This window comes from Rhinoderma darwinii, unplaced genomic scaffold (assembly GCF_050947455.1).
Source record: "Rhinoderma darwinii isolate aRhiDar2 unplaced genomic scaffold, aRhiDar2.hap1 Scaffold_2064, whole genome shotgun sequence".
NCBI classification, from domain to species: domain Eukaryota; kingdom Metazoa; phylum Chordata; class Amphibia; order Anura; family Rhinodermatidae; genus Rhinoderma; species Rhinoderma darwinii.
This window is the reverse complement of record NW_027462412.1, coordinates 37,025-59,914: the sequence shown is the minus strand read 5'-3', so window position 1 is coordinate 59,914 and position 22,890 is coordinate 37,025. Positions and strand designations below refer to the sequence as shown.

The window sequence follows — 22,890 nt, the reverse complement described above, 5'->3', positions numbered from 1 at the left end:
GACACTGCTGACCATAAGAGCTTACACTCTACAGGAGAGAGGACCCCGCTGACCATAAGAGCTTACACTCTACAGGAGAGAGACACTGCTGACCATAAGAGCTTACACTCTACAGGAGACAGGACCCTGCTGATCATAAGAGCTTACACTCTACAGGAGAGACACTGCTGACCATAAGAGCTTACACTCTACAGGAGAGAGGACACTGCTGACCATAAGAGCTTACACTCTACAGGAGAGACACTGCTGACCATAAGAGCTTACACTCTACAGGAGAGAGGACACTGCTGACCATAAGAGCTTACACTCTACAGGAGACAGGACCCTGCTGATCATAAGAGCTTACACTCTACGGGAGAGAGGACCCTGCTGATCATAAGAGCTTACACTCTACAGGAGAGACACTGCTGACCATAAGAGCTTACACTCTACAGGAGAGACACCGCTGACCATAAGAGCTTACACTCTACAGGAGAGACACTGCTGACCATAAGAGCTTACACTCTACAGGAGAGACACTGCTGACCATAAGAGCTTACACTCTACAGGAGAGACACTGCTGATCATAAGAGCTTACACTCTACAGGAGAGAGGACCCTGCTGACCATAAGAGCTTACACTCTACAGGAGAGAGGAAACTGCTGACCATAAGAGCTTACACTCTACAGGAGAGACACTGCTGACCATAAGAGCTTACACTCTACAGGAGAGACACTGCTGACCATAAGAGCTTACACTCTACAGGAGAGACACTGCTGACCATAAGAGCTTACACTCTACAGGAGACAGGACCCTGCTGATCATAAGAGCTTACACTCTACAGGAGAGACACTGCTGACCATAAGAGCTTACACTCTACAGGAGAGAGGACACTGCTGACCATAAGAGCTTACACTCTACAGGAGAGACACTGCTGACCATAAGAGCTTACACTCTACAGGAGAGAGGACACTGCTGACCATAAGAGCTTACACTCTACAGGAGAGAGGACACTGCTGACCATAAGAGCTTACACTCTACAGGAGAGACACTGCTGACCATAAGAGCTTACACTCTACAGGAGAGACACTGCTGACCATAAGAGCTTACACTCTACAGGAGAGAGGACACCGCTGACCATAAGAGCTTACACTCTACAGGAGAGAGGACACTGCTGACCATAAGAGCTTACACTCTACAGGAGAGACACTGCTGACCATAAGAGCTTACACTCTACAGGAGAGACACTGCTGACCATAAGAGCTTACACTCTACAGGAGAGAGGACCCTGCTGACCATAAGAGCTTACACTCTACAGGAGAGACACCGCTGACCATAAGAGCTTACACTCTACAGGAGAGACACTGCTGACCATAAGAGCTTACACTCTACAGGAGAGACACTGCTGACCATAAGAGCTTACACTCTACAGGAGAGACCCTGCTGACCATAAGAGCTTACACTCTACAGGAGAGACCCTGCTGACCATAAGAGCTTACACTCTACAGGAGAGAGGACACTGCTGACCATAAGAGCTTACACTCTACAGGAGAGAGGACACTGCTGACCATAGGAGCTTACACTCTACAGGAGAGACACTGCTGATCATAAGAGCTTACACTCTACAGGAGAGAGGACCCCGCTGACCATAAGAGCTTACACTCTACAGGAGAGACACTGCTGATCATAAGAGCTTACACTCTACAGGAGAGACACTGCTGACCATAAGAGCTTACACTCTACAGGAGAGAGGACACTGCTGATCATAAGAGCTTACACTCTATAGGAGAGAGGACCCTGCTGACCATAAGAGCTTACACTCTACAGGAGAGAGGACACTGCTGACCATAAGAGCTTACACTCTACAGGAGAGACACTGCTGATCATAAGAGCTTACACTCTACAGGAGATACACTGCTGACCATAAGAGCTTATACTCTACAGGAGAGAGGACCCTGCTGACCATAAGAGCTTACACTCTACAGGAGAGAGGACCCTGCTGACCATAAGAGCTTACACTCTACAGGAGAGACACTGCTGACCATAAGAGCTTACACTCTACAGGAGAGACACTGCTGACCATAAGAGCTTACACTCTACAGGAGAGAGGAAACTGCTGACCATAAGAGCTTACACTCTACAGGAGAGACACTGCTGAGCATAAGAGCTTACACTCTACAGGAGAGAGGACACCGCTGACCATAAGAGCTTACACTCTACAGGAGAGAGGACCCTGCTGACCATAAGAGCTTACACTCTACAGGAGAGAGACACTGCTGACCATAAGAGCTTACACTCTACAGGAGAGAGGACACCGCTGACCATAAGAGCTTACACTCTACAGGAGAGAGACACTGCTGACCATAAGAGCTTACACTCTACAGGAGACAGGACCCTGCTGATCATAAGAGCTTACACTCTACAGGAGAGACACTGCTGACCATAAGAGCTTACACTCTACAGGAGAGAGGACACTGCTGACCATAAGAGCTTACACTCTACAGGAGAGACACTGCTGACCATAAGAGCTTACACTCTACAGGAGAGAGGACACTGCTGACCATAAGAGCTTACACTCTACAGGAGACAGGACCCTGCTGATCATAAGAGCTTACACTCTACAGGAGAGACACTGCTGACCATAAGAGCTTACACTATACAGGAGAGACACTGCTGACCATAAGAGCTTACACTCTACAGGAGAGAGGACACTGCTGACCATAAGAGCTTACACTCTACAGGAGAGAGGACACTGCTGACCATAAGAGCTTACACTCTACAGGAGAGAGACACTGCTGACCATAAGAGCTTACACTCTACAGGAGAGACACTGCTGACCATAAGAGCTTACACTCTACAGGAGAGAGGACACTGCTGACCATAAGAGCTTACACTCTACAGGAGAGAGGACCCTGCTGATCATAAGAGCTTACACTCTACAGGAGAGACACTGCTAACCATAAGAGCTTACACTCTACAGGAGAGAGGACACTGCTGACCATAAGAGCTTACACTCTACAGGAGAGACACTGCTGACCATAAGAGCTTACACTCTACAGGAGAGACACTGCTGACCATAAGAGCTTACACTCTACAGGAGAGAGGACCCTGCTGACCATAAGAGCTTACACTCTACAGGAGAGACACCGCTGACCATAAGAGCTTACACTCTACAGGAGAGACACTGCTGACCATAAGAGCTTACACTCTACAGGAGAGACACTGCTGACCATAAGAGCTTACACTCTACAGGAGAGACCCTGCTGACCATAAGAGCTTACACTCTACAGGAGAGACCCTGCTGACCATAAGAGCTTACACTCTACAGGAGAGAGGACACTGCTGACCATAAGAGCTTACACTCTACAGGAGAGAGGACACTGCTGACCATAAGAGCTTACACTCTACAGGAGAGAGGACCCCGCTGACCATAAGAGCTTACACTCTACAGGAGAGAGGACCCCGCTGATCATAAGAGCTTACACTCTACAGGAGAGAGGACACTGCTGACCATAAGAGCTTACACTCTACAGGAGAGAGGACCCCGCTGACCATAAGAGCTTACACTCTACAGGAGAGACACTGCTGACCATAAGAGCTTACACTCTACAGGAGAGAGGACACTGCTGACCATAAGAGCTTACACTCTACAGGAGAGACACTGCTGACCATAAGAGCTTACACTCTACAGGAGAGACACTGCTGATCATAAGAGCTTACACTCTACAGGAGAGAGGACCCCGCTGACCATAAGAGCTTACACTCTACAGGAGAGACACTGCTGATCATAAGAGCTTACACTCTACAGGAGAGACACTGCTGACCATAAGAGCTTACACTCTACAGGAGAGAGGAAACTGCTGACCATAAGAGCTTACACTCTACAGGAGAGACACTGCTGACCATAAGAGCTTACACTCTACAGGAGAGACACTGCTGACCATAAGAGCTTACACTCTACAGGAGAGAGGACACTGCTGACCATAAGAGCTTACACTCTACAGGAGAGACACTGCTGATCATAAGAGCTTACACTCTACAGGAGAGACACTGCTGACCATAAGAGCTTACACTCTACAGGAGAGAGGAAACTGCTGACCATAAGAGCTTACACTCTACAGGAGAGACACTGCTGACCATAAGAGCTTACACTCTACAGGAGAGACACCGCTGATCATAAGAGCTTACACTCTACAGGAGAGAGGACACTGCTGACCATAAGAGCTTACACTCTACAGGAGAGACACTGCTGACCATAAGAGCTTACACTCTACAGGAGAGACACTGCTGACCATAAGAGCTTACACTCTACAGGAGAGAGGACACTGCTGATCATAAGAGCTTACACTCTACAGGAGAGAGGACACTGCTGACCATAAGAGCTTACACTCTACAGGAGAGACACTGCTGATCATAAGAGCTTACACTCTACAGGAGAGACACCGCTGACCATAAGAGCTTACACTCTACAGGAGAGACACTGCTGACCATAAGAGCTTACACTCTACAGGAGAGACACCGCTGACCATAAGAGCTTACACTCTACAGGAGAGACACTGCTGACCATAAGAGCTTACACTCTACAGGAGAGAGGACACTGCTGACCATAAGAGCTTACACTCTACAGGAGAGAGGACACCGCTGACCATAAGAGCTTACACTCTACAGGAGAGAGGACACTGCTGACCATAAGAGCTTACACTCTACAGGAGAGACACTGCTGACCATAAGAGCTTACACTCTACAGGAGAGAGGACACTGACCATAAGAGCTTACACTCTACAGGAGAGAGGACACTGCTGACCATAAGAGCTTACACTCTACAGGAGAGAGGACACTGCTGACCATAAGAGCTTACACTCTACAGGAGAGAGGACACTGCTGACCATAAGAGCTTACACTCTACAGGAGAGACACTGCTGACCATAAGAGCTTACACTCTACAGGAGAGAGGACACTGCTGACCATAAGAGCTTACACTCTACAGGAGAGAGGACACTGCTGACCATAAGAGCTTACACTCTACAGGAGAGACACTGCTGACCATAAGAGCTTACACTCTACAGGAGAGAGGACCCTGCTGACCATAAGAGCTTACACTCTACAGGAGAGAGGACCCTGCTGACCATAAGAGCTTACACTCTACAGGAGAGACCCTGCTGACCATAAGAGCTTACACTCTACAGGAGAGACACTGCTGACCATAAGAGCTTACACTCTACAGGAGAGACACTGCTGACCATAAGAGCTTACACTCTACAGGAGAGAGGACACTGCTGATCATAGGAGCTTACACTCTACAGGAGAGAGGACACTGCTGACCATAAGAGCTTACACTCTACAGGAGAGACACTGCTGACCATAAGAGCTTACACTCTACAGGAGAGAGGACACCGCTGACCATAAGAGCTTACACTCTACAGGAGAGACACTGCTGATCATAAGAGCTTACACTCTACAGGAGAGACACTGCTGACCATAAGAGCTTACACTCTACAGGAGAGAGGACACTGCTGATCATAGGAGCTTACACTCTACAGGAGAGAGGACACTGCTGACCATAAGAGCTTACACTCTACAGGAGAGACACTGCTGACCATAAGAGCTTACACTCTACAGGAGAGAGGACACTGCTGACCATAAGAGCTTACACTCTACAGGAGAGACACTGCTGATCATAAGAGCTTACACTCTACAGGAGAGACACTGCTGATCATAAGAGCTTACACTCTACAGGAGAGAGGACACTGCTGACCATAAGAGCTTACACTCTACAGGAGAGACACTGCTGATCATAAGAGCTTACACTCTACAGGAGAGAGGACACTGCTGACCATAAGAGCTTACACTCTACAGGAGAGAGGACACTGCTGACCATAAGAGCTTACACTCTACAGGAGAGAGGACACTGCTAACCATAAGAGCTTACACTCTACAGGAGAGACACTGCTAACCATAAGAGCTTACACTCTACAGGAGAGACACCGCTGACCATAAGAGCTTACACTCTACAGGAGAGACACTGCTGACCATAAGAGCTTACACTCTACAGGAGAGAGGACACTGCTGACCATAAGAGCTTACACTCTACAGGAGAGACACTGCTGACCATAAGAGCTTACACTCTACAGGAGAGAGGACACCGCTGACCATAAGAGCTTACACTCTACAGGAGAGAGGACACTGCTGACCATAAGAGCTTACACTCTACAGGAGAGACACTGCTGACCATAAGAGCTTACACTCTACAGGAGAGAGGACACTGACCATAAGAGCTTACACTCTACAGGAGAGAGGACACTGCTGACCATAAGAGCTTACACTCTACAGGAGAGAGGACACTGCTGACCATAAGAGCTTACACTCTACAGGAGAGAGGACACTGCTGACCATAAGAGCTTACACTCTACAGGAGAGACACTGCTGACCATAAGAGCTTACACTCTACAGGAGAGAGGACACTGCTGACCATAAGAGCTTACACTCTACAGGAGAGAGGACACTGCTGACCATAAGAGCTTACACTCTACAGGAGAGACACTGCTGACCATAAGAGCTTACACTCTACAGGAGAGACACTGCTGACCATAAGAGCTTACACTCTACAGGAGAGAGGACACTGCTGATCATAGGAGCTTACACTCTACAGGAGAGAGGACACTGCTGACCATAAGAGCTTACACTCTACAGGAGAGACACTGCTGACCATAAGAGCTTACACTCTACAGGAGAGAGGACACTGCTGACCATAAGAGCTTACACTCTACAGGAGAGAGGACACTGCTGACCATAAGAGCTTACACTCTACAGGAGAGACACTGCTGATCATAAGAGCTTACACTCTACAGGAGAGACACTGCTGATCATAAGAGCTTACACTCTACAGGAGAGAGGACACTGCTGACCATAAGAGCTTACACTCTACAGGAGAGAGGACACTGCTGACCATAAGAGCTTACACTCTACAGGAGAGACACTGCTGATCATAAGAGCTTACACTCTACAGGAGAGACACTGCTGACCATAAGAGCTTACACTCTACAGGAGAGACACTGCTGACCATAAGAGCTTACACTCTACAGGAGAGACACTGCTGACCATAAGAGCTTACACTCTACAGGAGAGACACTGCTGACCATAAGAGCTTACACTCTACAGGAGAGACACTGCTGACCATAAGAGCTTACACTCTACAGGAGAGACACTGCTGACCATAAGAGCTTACACTCTACAGGAGAGACACTGCTGACCATAAGAGCTTACACTCTACAGGAGAGACACTGCTGACCATAAGAGCTTACACTCTACAGGAGAGAGGACACCGCTGACCATAAGAGCTTACACTCTACAGGAGAGAGGACCCCGCTGACCATAAGAGCTTACACTCTACAGGAGAGAGGACCCCGCTGACCATAAGAGCTTACACTCTACAGGAGAGACACTGCTGATCATAAGAGCTTACACTCTACAGGAGAGACACTGCTGACCATAAGAGCTTACACTCTACAGGAGAGAGGACCCTGCTGACCATAAGAGCTTACACTCTACAGGAGAGACACCGCTGACCATAAGAGCTTACACTCTACAGGAGAGACACTGCTGACCATAAGAGCTTACACTCTACAGGAGAGAGGACACTGCTGACCATAAGAGCTTACACTCTACAGGAGAGAGACACTGCTGACCATAAGAGCTTACACTCTACAGGAGAGAGGACACTGCTGACCATAAGAGCTTACACTCTACAGGAGAGACACTGCTGACCATAAGAGCTTACACTCTACAGGAGAGACACTGCTGACCATAAGAGCTTACACTCTACAGGAGAGACACTGCTGACCATAAGAGCTTACACTCTACAGGAGAGACACTGCTGACCATAAGAGCTTACACTCTACAGGAGAGACACTGCTGACCATAAGAGCTTACACTCTACAGGAGAGAGGACACTGCTGACCATAAGAGCTTACACTCTACAGGAGAGACACTGCTGATCATAAGAGCTTACACTCTACAGGAGAGACACTGCTGACCATAAGAGCTTACACTCTACAGGAGAGACACTGCTGATCATAAGAGTTACACTCTACAGGAGAGAGGACACTGCTGACCATAAGAGCTTACACTCTACAGGAGAGAGGACCCCGCTGACCATAAGAGCTTACACTCTACAGGAGAGACACTGCTGACCATAAGAGCTTACACTCTACAGGAGAGACTCTGCTGATCATAAGAGCTTACACTCTACAGGAGAGACACTGCTGACCATAAGAGCTTACACTCTACAGGAGAGACACTGCTGACCATAAGAGCTTACACTCTACAGGAGAGAGGACACTGCTGACCATAAGAGCTTACACTCTACAGGAGAGAGGACACTGCTGACCATAAGAGCTTACACTCTACAGGAGAGAGGACCCTGCTGACCATAAGAGCTTACACTCTACAGGAGAGACACTGCTGACCATAAGAGCTTACACTCTACAGGAGAGAGGACACTGCTGACCATAAGAGCTTACACTCTACAGGAGAGACACTGCTGACCATAAGAGCTTACACTCTACAGGAGAGAGGACACTGCTGACCATAAGAGCTTACACTCTACAGGAGAGACACTGCTGACCATAAGAGCTTACACTCTACAGGAGAGAGACACTGCTGACCATAAGAGCTTACACTCTACAGGAGAGAGGACACTGCTGACCATAAGAGCTTACACTCTACAGGAGAGACACTGCTGACCATAAGAGCTTACACTCTACAGGAGAGACACTGCTGACCATAAGAGCTAACACTCTACAGGAGAGAGGACACTGCTGACCATAAGAGCTTACACTCTACAGGAGAGACACTGCTGACCATAAGAGCTTACACTCTACAGGAGAGAGGACACTGCTGACCATAAGAGCTTACACTCTATAGGAGAGACACTGCTGATCATAAGAGATTACACTCTACAGGAGAGAGGACACTGCTGACCATAAGAGCTTACACTCTACAGGAGAGACACTGCTGATCATAAGAGCTTACACTCTACAGGAGAGACACTGCTGACCATAAGAGCTTACACTCTACAGGAGAGACACTGCTGACCATAAGAGCTTACACTCTACAGGAGAGGACCCCGCTGACCATAAGAGCTTACACTCTACAGGAGAGACACTGCTGACCATAAGAGCTTACACTCTACAGGAGAGACACTGCTGACCATAAGAGCTTACACTCTACAGGAGAGACACTGCTGACCATAAGAGCTTACACTCTACAGGAGAGAGACACTGCTGACCATAAGAGCTTACACTCTACAGGAGAGAGACACTGCTGACCATAAGAGCTTACACTCTACAGAAGAGAGGACACTGCTGACCATAAGAGCTTACACTCTACAGGAGAGAGGACACTGCTGATCATAAGAGCTTACACTCTACAGGAGAGAGGACCCTGCTGACCATAAGAGCTTACACTCTACAGAAGAGAGGACACTGCTGACCATAAGAGCTTACACTCTACAGGAGAGACACTGCTGACCATAAGAGCTTACACTCTACAGGAGAGACACTGCTGACCATAAGAGCTTACACTCTACAGGAGAGACACTGCTGACCATAAGAGCTTACACTCTACAGGAGAGACACTGCTGACCATAAGAGCTTACACTCTACAGGAGAGACACTGCTGACCATAAGAGCTTACACTCTACAGGAGAGACACTGCTGACCATAAGAGCTTACACTCTACAGGAGAGAAGACCCTGCTGACCATAAGAGCTTACACTCTACAGGAGAGAGGACACCGCTGACCATAAGAGCTTACACTCTACAGGAGAGAGGACACTGCTGACCATAAGAGCTTACACTCTACAGGAGAGACACTGCTGACCATAAGAGCTTACACTCTACAGGAGAGACACTGCTGACCATAAGAGCTTACACTCTACAGGAGAGACACTGCTGACCATAAGAGCTTACACTCTACAGGAGAGACACTGCTGACCATAAGAGCTTACACTCTACAGGAGAGACACTGCTGACCATAAGAGCTTACACTCTACAGGAGAGACACTGCTGACCATAAGAGCTTACACTCTACAGGAGAGAAGACCCTGCTGACCATAAGAGCTTACACTCTACAGGAGAGAGGACACTGCTGATCATAAGAGCTTACACTCTACAGGAGAGACACTGCTGACCATAAGAGCTTACACTCTACAGGAGAGAGGAAACTGCTGACCATAAGAGCTTACACTCTACAGGAGAGAGGACACTGCTGACCATAAGAGCCTACACTCTACAGGAGAGACCCTGCTGACCATAAGAGCTTACACTCTACAGGAGAGAGGACACTGCTGACCATAAGAGCTTACACTCTACAGGAGAGACACTGCTGACCATAAGAGCTTACACTCTACAGGAGAGAGGACACTGCTGACCATAAGAGCTTACACTCTACAGGAGAGACACTGCTGACCACAAGAGCTTACACTCTACAGGAGAGAGGACCCTGCTGACCATAAGAGCTTACACTCTACAGAAGAGACACTGCTGATCATAAGAGCTTACACTCTACAGGAGAGACACTGCTGACCATAAGAGCTTACACTCTACAGGAGAGAGGACCCCGCTGACCATAAGAGCTTACACTCTACAGGAGAGACACTGCTGACCATAAGAGCTTACACTCTACAGGAGAGACACTGCTGACCATAAGAGCTTACACTCTACAGGAGAGACACTGCTGACCATAAGAGCTTACACTCTACAGGAGAGACACTGCTGATCATAAGAGCTTACACTCTACAGGAGAGGACACTGCTGACCATAAGAGCTTACACTCTACAGGAGAGACACTGCTGATCATAAGAGCTTACACTCTACAGGAGAGACACTGCTGATCATAAGAGCTTACACTCTACAGGAGAGACACTGCTGACCATAAGAGCTTACACTCTACAGGAGAGACACTGCTGATCATAAGAGCTTACACTCTACAGGAGAGACACTGCTGACCATAAGAGCTTACACTCTACAGGAGAGAGGACCCCGCTGACCATAAGAGCTTACACTCTACAGGAGAGAGGACCCTGCTGACCATAAGAGCTTACACTCTACAGGAGAGAGGACCCTGCTGACCATAAGAGCTTACACTCTACAGGAGAGACACTGCTGACCATAAGAGCTTACACTCTACAGGAGAGACACTGCTGACCATAAGAGCTTACACTCTACAGGAGAGACACTGCTGATCATAAGAGCTTACACTCTACAGGAGAGAGGACACTGCTGACCATAAGAGCTTACACTCTACAGGAGAGACACTGCTGACCATAAGAGCTTACACTCTACAGGAGAGAGGACCCTGCTGACCATAAGAGCTTACACTCTACAGGAGAGAGACACTGCTGACCATAAGAGCTTACACTCTACAGGAGAGACACTGCTGACCATAAGAGCTTACACTCTACAGGAGAGAGGACCCTGCTGACCATAAGAGCTTACACTCTACAGGAGAGACACTGCTGACCATAAGAGCTTACACTCTACAGGAGAGAGGACACTGCTGACCATAAGAGCTTACACTCTACAGGAGAGAGGACACCGCTGACCATAAGAGCTTACACTCTACAGGAGAGACACTGCTGACCATAAGAGCTTACACTCTACAGGAGAGACACTGCTGACCATAAGAGCTTACACTCTACAGGAGAGACACTGCTGATCATAAGAGCTTACACTCTACAGGAGAGAGGACACTGCTGACCATAAGAGCTTACACTCTACAGGAGAGAGGACACTGCTGACCATAAGAGCTTACACTCTACAGGAGAGACACTGCTGACCATAAGAGCTTACACTCTACAGGAGAGAGGACCCTGCTGATCATAAGAGCTTACACTCTACAGGAGAGACACCGCTGACCATAAGAGCTTACACTCTACAGGAGAGAGGACACTGCTGATCATAAGAGCTTACACTCTACAGGAGAGACACTGCTGACCATAAGAGCTTACACTCTACAGGAGAGACACTGCTGACCATAAGAGCTTACACTCTACAGGAGAGACACTGCTGACCATAAGAGCTTACACTCTACAGGAGAGAGGACACTGCTGACCATAAGAGCTTACACTCTACAGGAGAGAGGACACTGCTGACCATAAGAGCCTACACTCTACAGGAGAGACACTGCTGACCATAAGAGCTTACACTCTACAGGAGAGAGGACACTGCTGATCATAAGAGCTTACATTCTACAGGAGAGACACTGCTGACCATAAGAGCTTACACTCTACAGGAGAGAGGACACTGCTAACCATAAGAGCTTACACTCTACAGGAGAGAGGACACTGCTGACCATAAGAGCTTACACTCTACAGGAGAGACACTGCTGATCATAAGAGCTTACACTCTACAGGAGAGAGGACACTGCTAACCATAAGAGCTTACACTCTACAGGAGAGACACTGCTAACCATAAGAGCTTACACTCTACAGGAGAGACACTGCTGACCATAAGAGCTTACACTCTACAGGAGAGACACTGCTGACCATAAGAGCTTACACTCTACAGGAGAGAGGACACTGCTGACCATAAGAGCTTACACTCTACAGGAGAGACACTGCTGACCATAAGAGCTTACACTCTACAGGAGAGAGGACACTGCTGACCATAAGAGCTTACACTCTACAGGAGAGAGGACACTGCTGATCATAAGAGCTTACACTCTACAGGAGAGACACTGCTGACCATAAGAGCTTACACTCTACAGGAGAGACACTGCTGACCATAAGAGCTTACACTCTACAGGAGAGAGGACACTGCTGACCATAAGAGCTTACACTCTACAGGAGAGAGGACACCGCTGACCATAAGAGCTTACACTCTACAGGAGAGACACTGCTGACCATAAGAGCTTACATTCTACAGGAGAGACACTGCTGACCATAAGAGCTTACACTCTACAGGAGAGAGGACACTGCTAACCATAAGAGCTTACACTCTACAGGAGAGAGGACACTGCTGACCATAAGAGCTTACACTCTACAGGAGAGACACTGCTGATCATAAGAGCTTACACTCTACAGGAGAGAGGACACTGCTAACCATAAGAGCTTACACTCTACAGGAGAGACACTGCTAACCATAAGAGCTTACACTCTACAGGAGAGACACTGCTGACCATAAGAGCTTACACTCTACAGGAGAGAGGACACTGCTGACCATAAGAGCTTACACTCTACAGGAGAGAGGACACTGCTGACCATAAGAGCTTACACTCTACAGGAGAGAGGACACTGCTGACCATAAGAGCTTACACTCTACAGGAGAGACACTGCTGACCATAAGAGCTTACACTCTACAGGAGAGAGGACACTGCTGACCATAAGAGCTTACACTCTACAGGAGAGACACTGCTGACCATAAGAGCTTACACTCTACAGGAGAGAGGACACTGCTGACCATAAGAGCTTACACTCTACAGGAGAGAGGACCCTGCTGATCATAAGAGCTTACACTCTACAGGAGAGAGGACACTGCTGATCATAAGAGCTTACACTCTACAGGAGAGACACCGCTGACCATAAGAGCTTACACTCTACAGGAGAGACACTGCTGACCATAAGAGCTTACACTCTACAGGAGAGACACTGCTGACCATAAGAGCTTACACTCTACAGGAGAGACACTGCTGACCATAAGAGCTTACACTCTACAGGAGAGAGGACACTGCTGACCATAAGAGCTTACACTCTACAGGAGAGAGGACACTGCTGACCATAAGAGCTTACACTCTACAGGAGAGACACTGCTGACCATAAGAGCTTACACTCTACAGGAGAGAGGACACTGCTGACCATAAGAGCTTACACTCTACAGGAGAGAGGACACTGCTGACCATAAGAGCTTACACTCTACAGGAGAGAGGACACTGCTGACCATAAGAGCTTACACTCTACAGGAGAGAGGACACTGCTGATCATAAGAGCTTACACTCTACAGGAGAGAGGACACTGCTGATCATAAGAGCTTACACTCTACAGGAGAGACACTGCTGACCATAAGAGCTTACACTCTACAGGAGAGACACTGCTGACCATAAGAGCTTACACTCTACAGGAGAGACACTGCTGATCATAAGAGCTTACACTCTACAGGAGAGACACTGCTGACCATAAGAGCTTACACTCTACAGGAGAGGACACTGCTGACCATAAGAGCTTACACTCTACAGGAGAGGACACTGCTGACCATAAGAGCTTACACTCTACAGGAGAGACACTGCTGACCATAAGAGCTTACACTCTACAGGAGAGAGGACACTGCTGACCATAAGAGCTTACACTCTACAGGAGAGAGGACACTGCTGACCATAAGAGCTTACACTCTACAGGAGAGACACCGCTGATCATAAGAGCTTACACTCTATAGGAGAGAGGACACTGCTGACCATAAGAGCTTACACTCTACAGGAGAGACACCGCTGATCATAAGAGCTTACACTCTATAGGAGAGAGGACACTGCTGACCATAAGAGCTTACACTCTACAGGAGAGAGGACACTGCTGACCATAAGAGCTTACACTCTACAGGAGAGAGGACGCTGCTGACCATAAGAGCTTACACTCTACAGGAGAGAGGACACTGCTGACCATAAGAGCTTACACTCTACAGGAGAGACACTGCTGATCATAAGAGCTTACACTCTACAGGAGAGACACTGCTGATCATAAGAGCTTACACTCTACAGGAGAGACACTGCTGACCATAAGAGCTTACACTCTACAGGAGAGACACCGCTGATCATAAGAGCTTACACTCTACAGGAGAGACACTGCTGACCATAAGAGCTTACACTCTACAGGAGAGAGGACACTGCTGACCATAAGAGCTTACACTCTACAGGAGAGAGGACCCTGCTGACCATAAGAGCTTACGCTCTACAGGAGAGAGGACCCTGCTGACCATAAGAGCTTACACTCTACAGGAGAGAGGACACTGCTGACCATAAGAGCTTACACTCTACAGGAGAGACACTGCTGACCATAAGAGCTTACACTCTACAGGAGAGAGGACACTGCTGACCATAAGAGCTTACACTCTACAGGAGAGAAACTGCTGATCATAAGAGCTTACACTCTACAGGAGAGAGGACACTGCTGACCATAAGAGCTTACACTCTACAGGAGAGACACTGCTGATCATAAGAGCTTACACTCTACAGGAGAGAGGACACTGCTGACCATAAGAGCTTACACTCTACAGGAGAGAAACTGCTGACCATAAGAGCTTACACTCTACAGGAGAGACACTGCTGACCATAAGAGCTTACACTCTACAGGAGAGAGGACACCGCTGATCATAAGAGCTTACACTCTACAGGAGAGACACTGCTGACCATAAGAGCTTACACTCTACAGGAGAGAGGACACTGCTGATCATAAGAGCTTACACTCTACAGGAGAGAGGACACTGCTGACCATAAGAGCTTACACTCTACAGGAGAGACACTGCTGATCATAAGAGCTTACACTCTACAGGAGAGACACCGCTGACCATAAGAGCTTACACTCTACAGGAGAGACACTGCTGACCATAAGAGCTTACACTCTACAGGAGAGAGGAAACTGCTGACCATAAGAGCTTACACTCTACAGGAGAGACACTGCTGACCATAAGAGCTTACACTCTACAGGAGACAGGACCCTGCTGACCATAAGAGCTTACACTCTACAGGAGAGAGGACACTGCTGACCATAAGAGCTTACACTCTACAGGAGAGACACTGCTGACCATAAGAGCTTACACTCTACAGGAGAGACACTGCTGACCATAAGAGCTTACACTCTACAGGAGACAGGACCCTGCTGACCATAAGAGCTTACACTCTACAGGAGAGAGGACACTGCTGACCATAAGAGCTTACACTCTACAGGAGAGACACTGCTGACCATAAGAGCTTACACTCTACAGGAGAGAGGACACTGCTGACCATAAGAGCTTACACTCTACAGGAGAGACACTGCTAACCATAAGAGCTTACACTCTACAGGAGAGACACTGCTGACCATAAGAGCTTACACTCTACAGGAGAGACACTGCTGACCATAAGAGCTTACACTCTACAGGAGAGAGGACACTGCTGATCATAAGAGCTTACACTCTACAGGAGAGAGGACACCGCTGACCATAAGAGCTTACACTCTACAGGAGAGACACTGCTGACCATAAGAGCTTACACTCTACAGGAGAGACACTGCTGACCATAAGAGCTTACACTCTACAGGAGAGACACTGCTGACCATAAGAGCTTACACTCTACAGGAGAGACACTGCTGACCATAAGAGCTTACACTCTACAGGAGAGACACTGCTGATCATAAGAGCTTACACTCTACAGGAGAGACACTGCTGACCATAAGAGCTTACACTCTACAGGAGAGACACTGCTGACCATAAGAGCTTACACTCTACAGGAGAGACACTGCTGACCATAAGAGCTTACACTCTACAGAAGAGAGGACACTGCTGACCATAAGAGCTTACACTCTACAGAAGAGAGGACACCGCTGACCATAAGAGCTTACACTCTACAGGAGAGAGGACACTGCTGACCATAAGAGCTTACACTCTACAGGAGGGAGGACACTGCTGACCATAAGAGCTTACACTCTACAGGAGAGAGGACACTGCTGACCATAAGAGCTTACACTCTACAGGAGAGACACTGCTGACCATAAGAGCTTACACTCTACAGGAGAGACACTGCTGACCATAAGAGCTTACACTCTACAGGAGAGACACTGCTGACCATAAGAGCTTACACTCTACGGGAGACAGGACCCTGCTGACCATAAGAGCTTACACTCTACGGGAGAGACACTGCTAACCATAAGAGCTTACACTCTACAGGAGAGACACTGCTGACCATAAGAGCTTACACTCTACAGGAGAGACACTGCTGACCATAAGAGCTTACACTCTACGGGAGACAGGACCCTGCTGACCATAAGAGCTTACACTCTACGGGAGAGAGGACACTGCTGACCATAAGAGCTTACACTCTACAGGAGAGAGGACACTGCTGATCATAAGAGCTTACACTCTACAGGAGAGAGGACACTGCTGACCATAAGAGCTTACACTCTACAGGAGAGACACTGCTGACCATAAGAGCTTACACACTACAGGAGAGACACTGCTGACCATAAGAGCTTACACTCTACAGGAGAGAGGACACTGCTGATCATAAGAGCTTACACTCTACAGGAGAGAGGACACTGCTGACCATAAGAGCTTACACTCTACAGGAGAGACACTGCTGACCATAAGAGCTTACACTCTACAGGAGAGAGGACACTGCTGACCATAAGAGCTTACACTCTACAGGAGAGACACTGCTGACCATAAGAGCTTACACTCTACAGGAGAGACACTGCTGACCATAAGAGCTTACACTCTACAGGAGAGACACTGCTGACCATAAGAGCTTACACTCTACAGGAGAGACACTGCTGACCATAAGAGCTTACACTCTACAGGAGAGACACTGCTGACCATAAGAGCTTACACTCTACAGGAGAGACACTGCTGATCATAAGAGCTTACACTCTACAGGAGAGACACTGCTGACCATAAGAGCTTACACTCTACAGGAGAGACACTGCTGACCATAAGAGCTTACACTCTACAGGAAAGACACTGCTGACCATAAGAGCTTACACTCTACAGGAGAGAGGACACTGCTGACCATAAGAGCTTACACTCTACAGGAGAGACACTGCTGACCATAAGAGCTTACACTCTACAGGAGAGACACTGCTGACCATAAGAGCTTACACTCTACAGGAGAGAGGACACTGCTGACCATAAGAGCTTACACTCTACAGGAGAGAGGACACTGCTGACCATAAGAGTTTACACTCTACAGGAGAGAGGACACTGCTGACCATAAGAGCTTACACTCTACAGGAGAGACACTGCTGACCATAAGAGCTTACACTCTACAGGAGAGAGGACACTGCTGACCATAAGAGCTTACACTCTACAGGAGAGAGGACCCTGCTGATCATAAGAGCTTACACTCTACAGGAGAGAGGACACTGCTGATCATAAGAGCTTACACTCTACAGGAGAGACACTGCTGACCATAAGAGCTTACACTCTACAGGAGAGACACTGCTGACCATAAGAGCTTACACTCTACAGGAGAGACACTGCTGACCATAAGAGCTTACACTGACGATCTCTCTCTCGCGGGCCGGTGACGATCTCTCTCTCGCGGGCCGGTGACTGTCTCTCTCTCTCGCGGGCCGGTGACTGTCTCTCTCGCGGTCGGTGACGCTCTCTATCTCGCGGGCCGGTGACGCTCTCTATCTCGCGGTCGGTGACTCTCTCTCTCGCGGGCCGGTGACTGTCTCTCTCTCTCGCGGTCGGTGACGCTCTCTATCTCGCGGTCGGTGACTCTCTCTCTCGCGGGCCGGTGATGCTCGCTCTCTCTCTCTCTCTCTCTCTCGCGGGTCGGTTGTGGGGTGCACTGATCCTTGGGGTCCTCCATCTCGCCCATCTCCTGTACTGATTGTGTTTCCGCAGTTGACATCGTTGAAGTTCCTGTTTTTTACTCTTACACGAGGATGGAGAATGAGACCCCGAATTCCCCCGCATCCAGCAGCAGCCGCCCGGGGAACCCCCAGGGATCGCTGTACAGTGGGATCCCGGACCGACAGACTGTTCAGGTACCAAAGAGACAGACAGAGCCCAGCAGAGAGACCCTCAGTGTCCTCCAGAAGCCTCCGCCTATTGGGGGGATACACGGGATCAGTATCTATATAAGAGCAGCAGTCACACCCGGGACCTGCCCGCGCCGTCTGGTGACTGCCGAGTCGCTGCCCGCGCCGTCTGGTGACTGCCGAGTCGCTGCCCGCACCGTCTGGTGACTGCCGAGTCGCTGCCCGCGCCGTCTGGTGACTGCCGAGTAGCTGCGCGCGCCGTCTGGTGACTGCCGAGTCGCTGCCCGCGCCGTCTGGTGACTGCCGAGTCGCTGCCCGCGCCGTCTGGTGACTGCCGAGTCGCTGCCCGCGCCGTCTGGTGACTGCCGAGTCGCTGCCCGCGCCGTCTGGTGACTGCCGAGTAGCTGCCCGCGCCGTCTGGTGACTGCCGAGTCGCTGCCCGCGCCGTCAGGTCACGCTATAAAAAAAGAGAAAAACAAAGAGCGCTTCGTGCATGAACCTGTAGGAATTGAGGGAAGAAGGAGGTGGTCGTTGTGCCGAGCTGATCGTCATCCATGTAGGTCTCCCCTCTTTGCTTTACACCCTCGAAATCCATTTTTAATCTTTCCGATTATACTTTGAATAAATCTGAAATTTCCCTTCTTGAAAAAGGTTTTTTCTTTTTGTCCGACTTCTGGAATGGAAGGGTTAATCTATTTATTGATCGACATCGTTTTACTGGAAAACTTCAAAGGCGTTTCCAATGAATATCCTAGAAGTCGGATGAAGAAAACCCGTGTGGATCCAAACACCGACCCGCGGAATGAAATACCGCCCATACAAACCTAAGAGCCCCATCCAAACACTGACCCGCAGAATGAAATACCGGCCCCTACAAACCTAAGAGCCCCATCCAAACACCGACCCGCAGAATGAAATACCGGCCCCTACAAACCTAAGAGCCCCATCCAAACACTGACCCGCAGAATGAAATACCGGCCCCTACAAACCTAAGAGCCCCATCCAAACACTGATCCGCAGAATGAAATACCGGCCCCTACAAACCTAAGAGCCCCATCCAAACACTGACCCGCAGAATGAAATACCGGCCCCTACAAACCTAAGAGCCCCATCCAAACACCGACCCGCGGAATGAAATACCGCCCATACAAACCTAAGAGCCCCATCCAAACACTGACCCGCAGAATGAAATACCGGCCCCTACAAACCTAAGAGCCCCATCCAAACACCGACCCGCAGAATGAAATACCGGCCCCTACAAACCTAAGAGCCCCATCCAAACACCGACCCGCAGAATGAAATACCGGCCCCTACAAACCTAAGAGCCCCATCCAAACACTGATCCGCAGAATGAAATACCGGCCCCTACAAACCTAAGAGCCCCATCCAAACACTGACCCGCAGAATGAAATACCGGCCCCTACAAACCTAAGAGCCCCATCCAAACACTGACCCGCAGAATGAAATACCGGCCCCTACAAACCTAAGAGCCCCATCCAAACACTGACCCGCAGAATGAAATACCGGCCCCTACAAACCTAAGAGCCCCATCTAAACACTGACCCGCACAATGAAATACCGGCCCCTACAAACCTAAGAGCCCCATCCAAACACTGACCCGCAGAATGAAATACCGGCCCCTACAAACCTAAGAGCCCCATCCAAACACCGACCCGCAGAATGAAATACCGGCCCCTACAAACCTAAGAGCCCCATCTAAACACTGACCCGCACAATGAAATACCGGCCCCTACAAACCTACAAACCCATCCAAATACTGACCCGCAGAATGAAATACCGGCCCCTACAAACCTAAGAGCCCCATCCAAACACCGACCCGCAGAATGAAATACCGGCCCCTACAAACCTAAGAGCCCCATCTAAACACTGACCCGCACAATGAAATACCGGCCCCTACAAACCTACAAACCCATCCAAATACTGACCCGCAGAATGAAATACCGGCCCCTACAAACCTAAGAGCCCCATCCAAACACCGACCCGCAGAATGAAATACCGGCCCCTACAAACCTAAGAGCCCCATCCAAACACTGACCCGCAGAATGAAATACCGGCCCCTACAAACCTAAGAGCCCCATCCAAACACTGACCCGCAGAATGAAATACCGGCCCCTACAAACCTAAGAGCCCCATCCAAACACCGACCCGCAGAATGAAATACCGGCCCCTACAAACCTAAGAGCCCCATCTAAACACTGACCCGCACAATGAAATACCGGCCCCTACAAACCTACAAACCCATCCAAATACTGACCCGCAGAATGAAATACCGGCCCCTACAAACCTAAGAGCCCCATCCAAACACCGACCCGCAGAATGAAATACCGGCCCCTACAAACCTAAGAGCCCCATCCAAACACTGACCCGCAGAATGAAATACCGGCCCCTACAAACCTGAGAGCCCCATCCAAATACTGACCCGCAGAATGAAATACCGGCCCCTACAAACCTAAGAGCCCCATCCAAACACTGACCTGCAGAATGAAATACCGGCCCCTACAAACCTAAGAGCCCCATCCAAACACCGACCCGCAGAATGAAATACCGGCCCCTACAAACCTAAGAGCCCCATCCAAACACCGACCCGCAGAATGAAATACCGGCCCCTACAAACCTAAGAGCCCCATCCAAACACCGACCCGCAGAATGAAATACCGGCCCCTACAAACCTAAGAGCCCCATCTAAACACTGACCCGCACAATGAAATACCGGCCCCTACAAACCTAAGAGCCCCATCCAAACACCGACCCGCAGAATGAAATACCGGCCCCTACAAACCTAAGAGCCCCATCCAAACACTGATCCGCAGAATGAAATACCGGCCCCTACAAACCTAAGAGCCCCATCCAAACACTGACCCGCAGAATGAAATACCGGCCCCTACAAACCTAAGAGCCCCATCCAAACACCGACCCGCAGAATGAAATACCGGCCCCTACAAACCTAAGAGCCCCATCTAAACACGGACCCGCACAATGAAATACCGGCCCCTACAAACCTACAAACCCATCCAAATACTGACCCGCAGAATGAAATACCGGCCCCTACAAACCTAAGAGCCCCATCCAAACACCGACCCGCAGAATGAAATACCGGCCCCTACAAACCTAAGAGCCCCATCCAAACACTGACCCGCAGAATGAAATACCGGCCCCTACAAACCTGAGAGCCCCATCCAAATACTGACCCGCAGAATGAAATACCGGCCCCTACAAACCTAAGAGCCCCATCCAAACACTGACCTGCAGAATGAAATACCGGCCCCTACAAACCTAAGAGCCCCATCCAAACACCGACCCGCAGAATGAAATACCGGCCCCTACAAACCTAAGAGCCCCATCCAAACACTGACCCGCAGAATGAAATACCGGCCCCTACAAACCTAAGAGCCCCATCCAAACACTGACCCGCAGAATGAAATACCGGCCCCTACAAACCTAAGAGCCCCATCCAAACACCGACCCGCAGAATGAAATACCGGCCCCTACAAACCTAAGAGCCCCATCCAAACACTGACCCGCAGAATGAAATACCGGCCCCTACAAACCTAAGAGCCCCATCTAAACACTGACCCGCACAATGAAATACCGGCCCCTACAAACCTAAGAGCCCCATCCAAACACTGACCCGCAGAATGAAATACCGGCCCCTACAAACCTAAGAGCCCCATCCAAACACCGACCCGCAGAATGAAATACCGGCCCCTACAAACCTAAGAGCCCCATCTAAACACTGACCCGCACAATGAAATACCGGCCCCTACAAACCTACAAACCCATCCAAATACTGACCCGCAGAATGAAATACCGGCCCCTACAAACCTAAGAGCCCCATCCAAACACCGACCCGCAGAATGAAATACCGGCCCCTACAAACCTAAGAGCCCCATCCAAACACTGACCCGCAGAATGAAATACCGGCCCCTACAAACCTAAGAGCCCCATCCAAACACCGACCCGCAGAATGAAATACCGGCCCCTACAAACCTAAGAGCCCCATCTAAACACTGACCCGCACAATGAAATACCGGCCCCTACAAACCTACAAACCCATCCAAATACTGACCCGCAGAATGAAATACCGGCCCCTACAAACCTAAGAGCCCCATCCAAACACCGACCCGCAGAATGAAATACCGGCCCCTACAAACCTAAGAGCCCCATCC

At 49.3% G+C, this 22,890-nt stretch overlaps 1 protein-coding gene across 1 annotated transcript in view; it reads left to right on the top strand.

The window, feature by feature from the left end:
- Window positions 1-18,525: 18,525 nt before the first annotated feature.
- LOC142701481 (polyhomeotic-like protein 2) overlaps window positions 18,526-22,890 on the top strand; it is a 35,576-nt gene continuing 31,211 nt past the window's right edge. Inside the window, exon 1 of the mRNA XM_075848143.1 lies at window positions 18,526-18,709. Within this exon, the coding sequence (XP_075704258.1) occupies window positions 18,608-18,709 (102 nt within the window). The 5' untranslated portion in view covers window positions 18,526-18,607. The remainder of the gene's footprint in view (window positions 18,710-22,890) is intronic.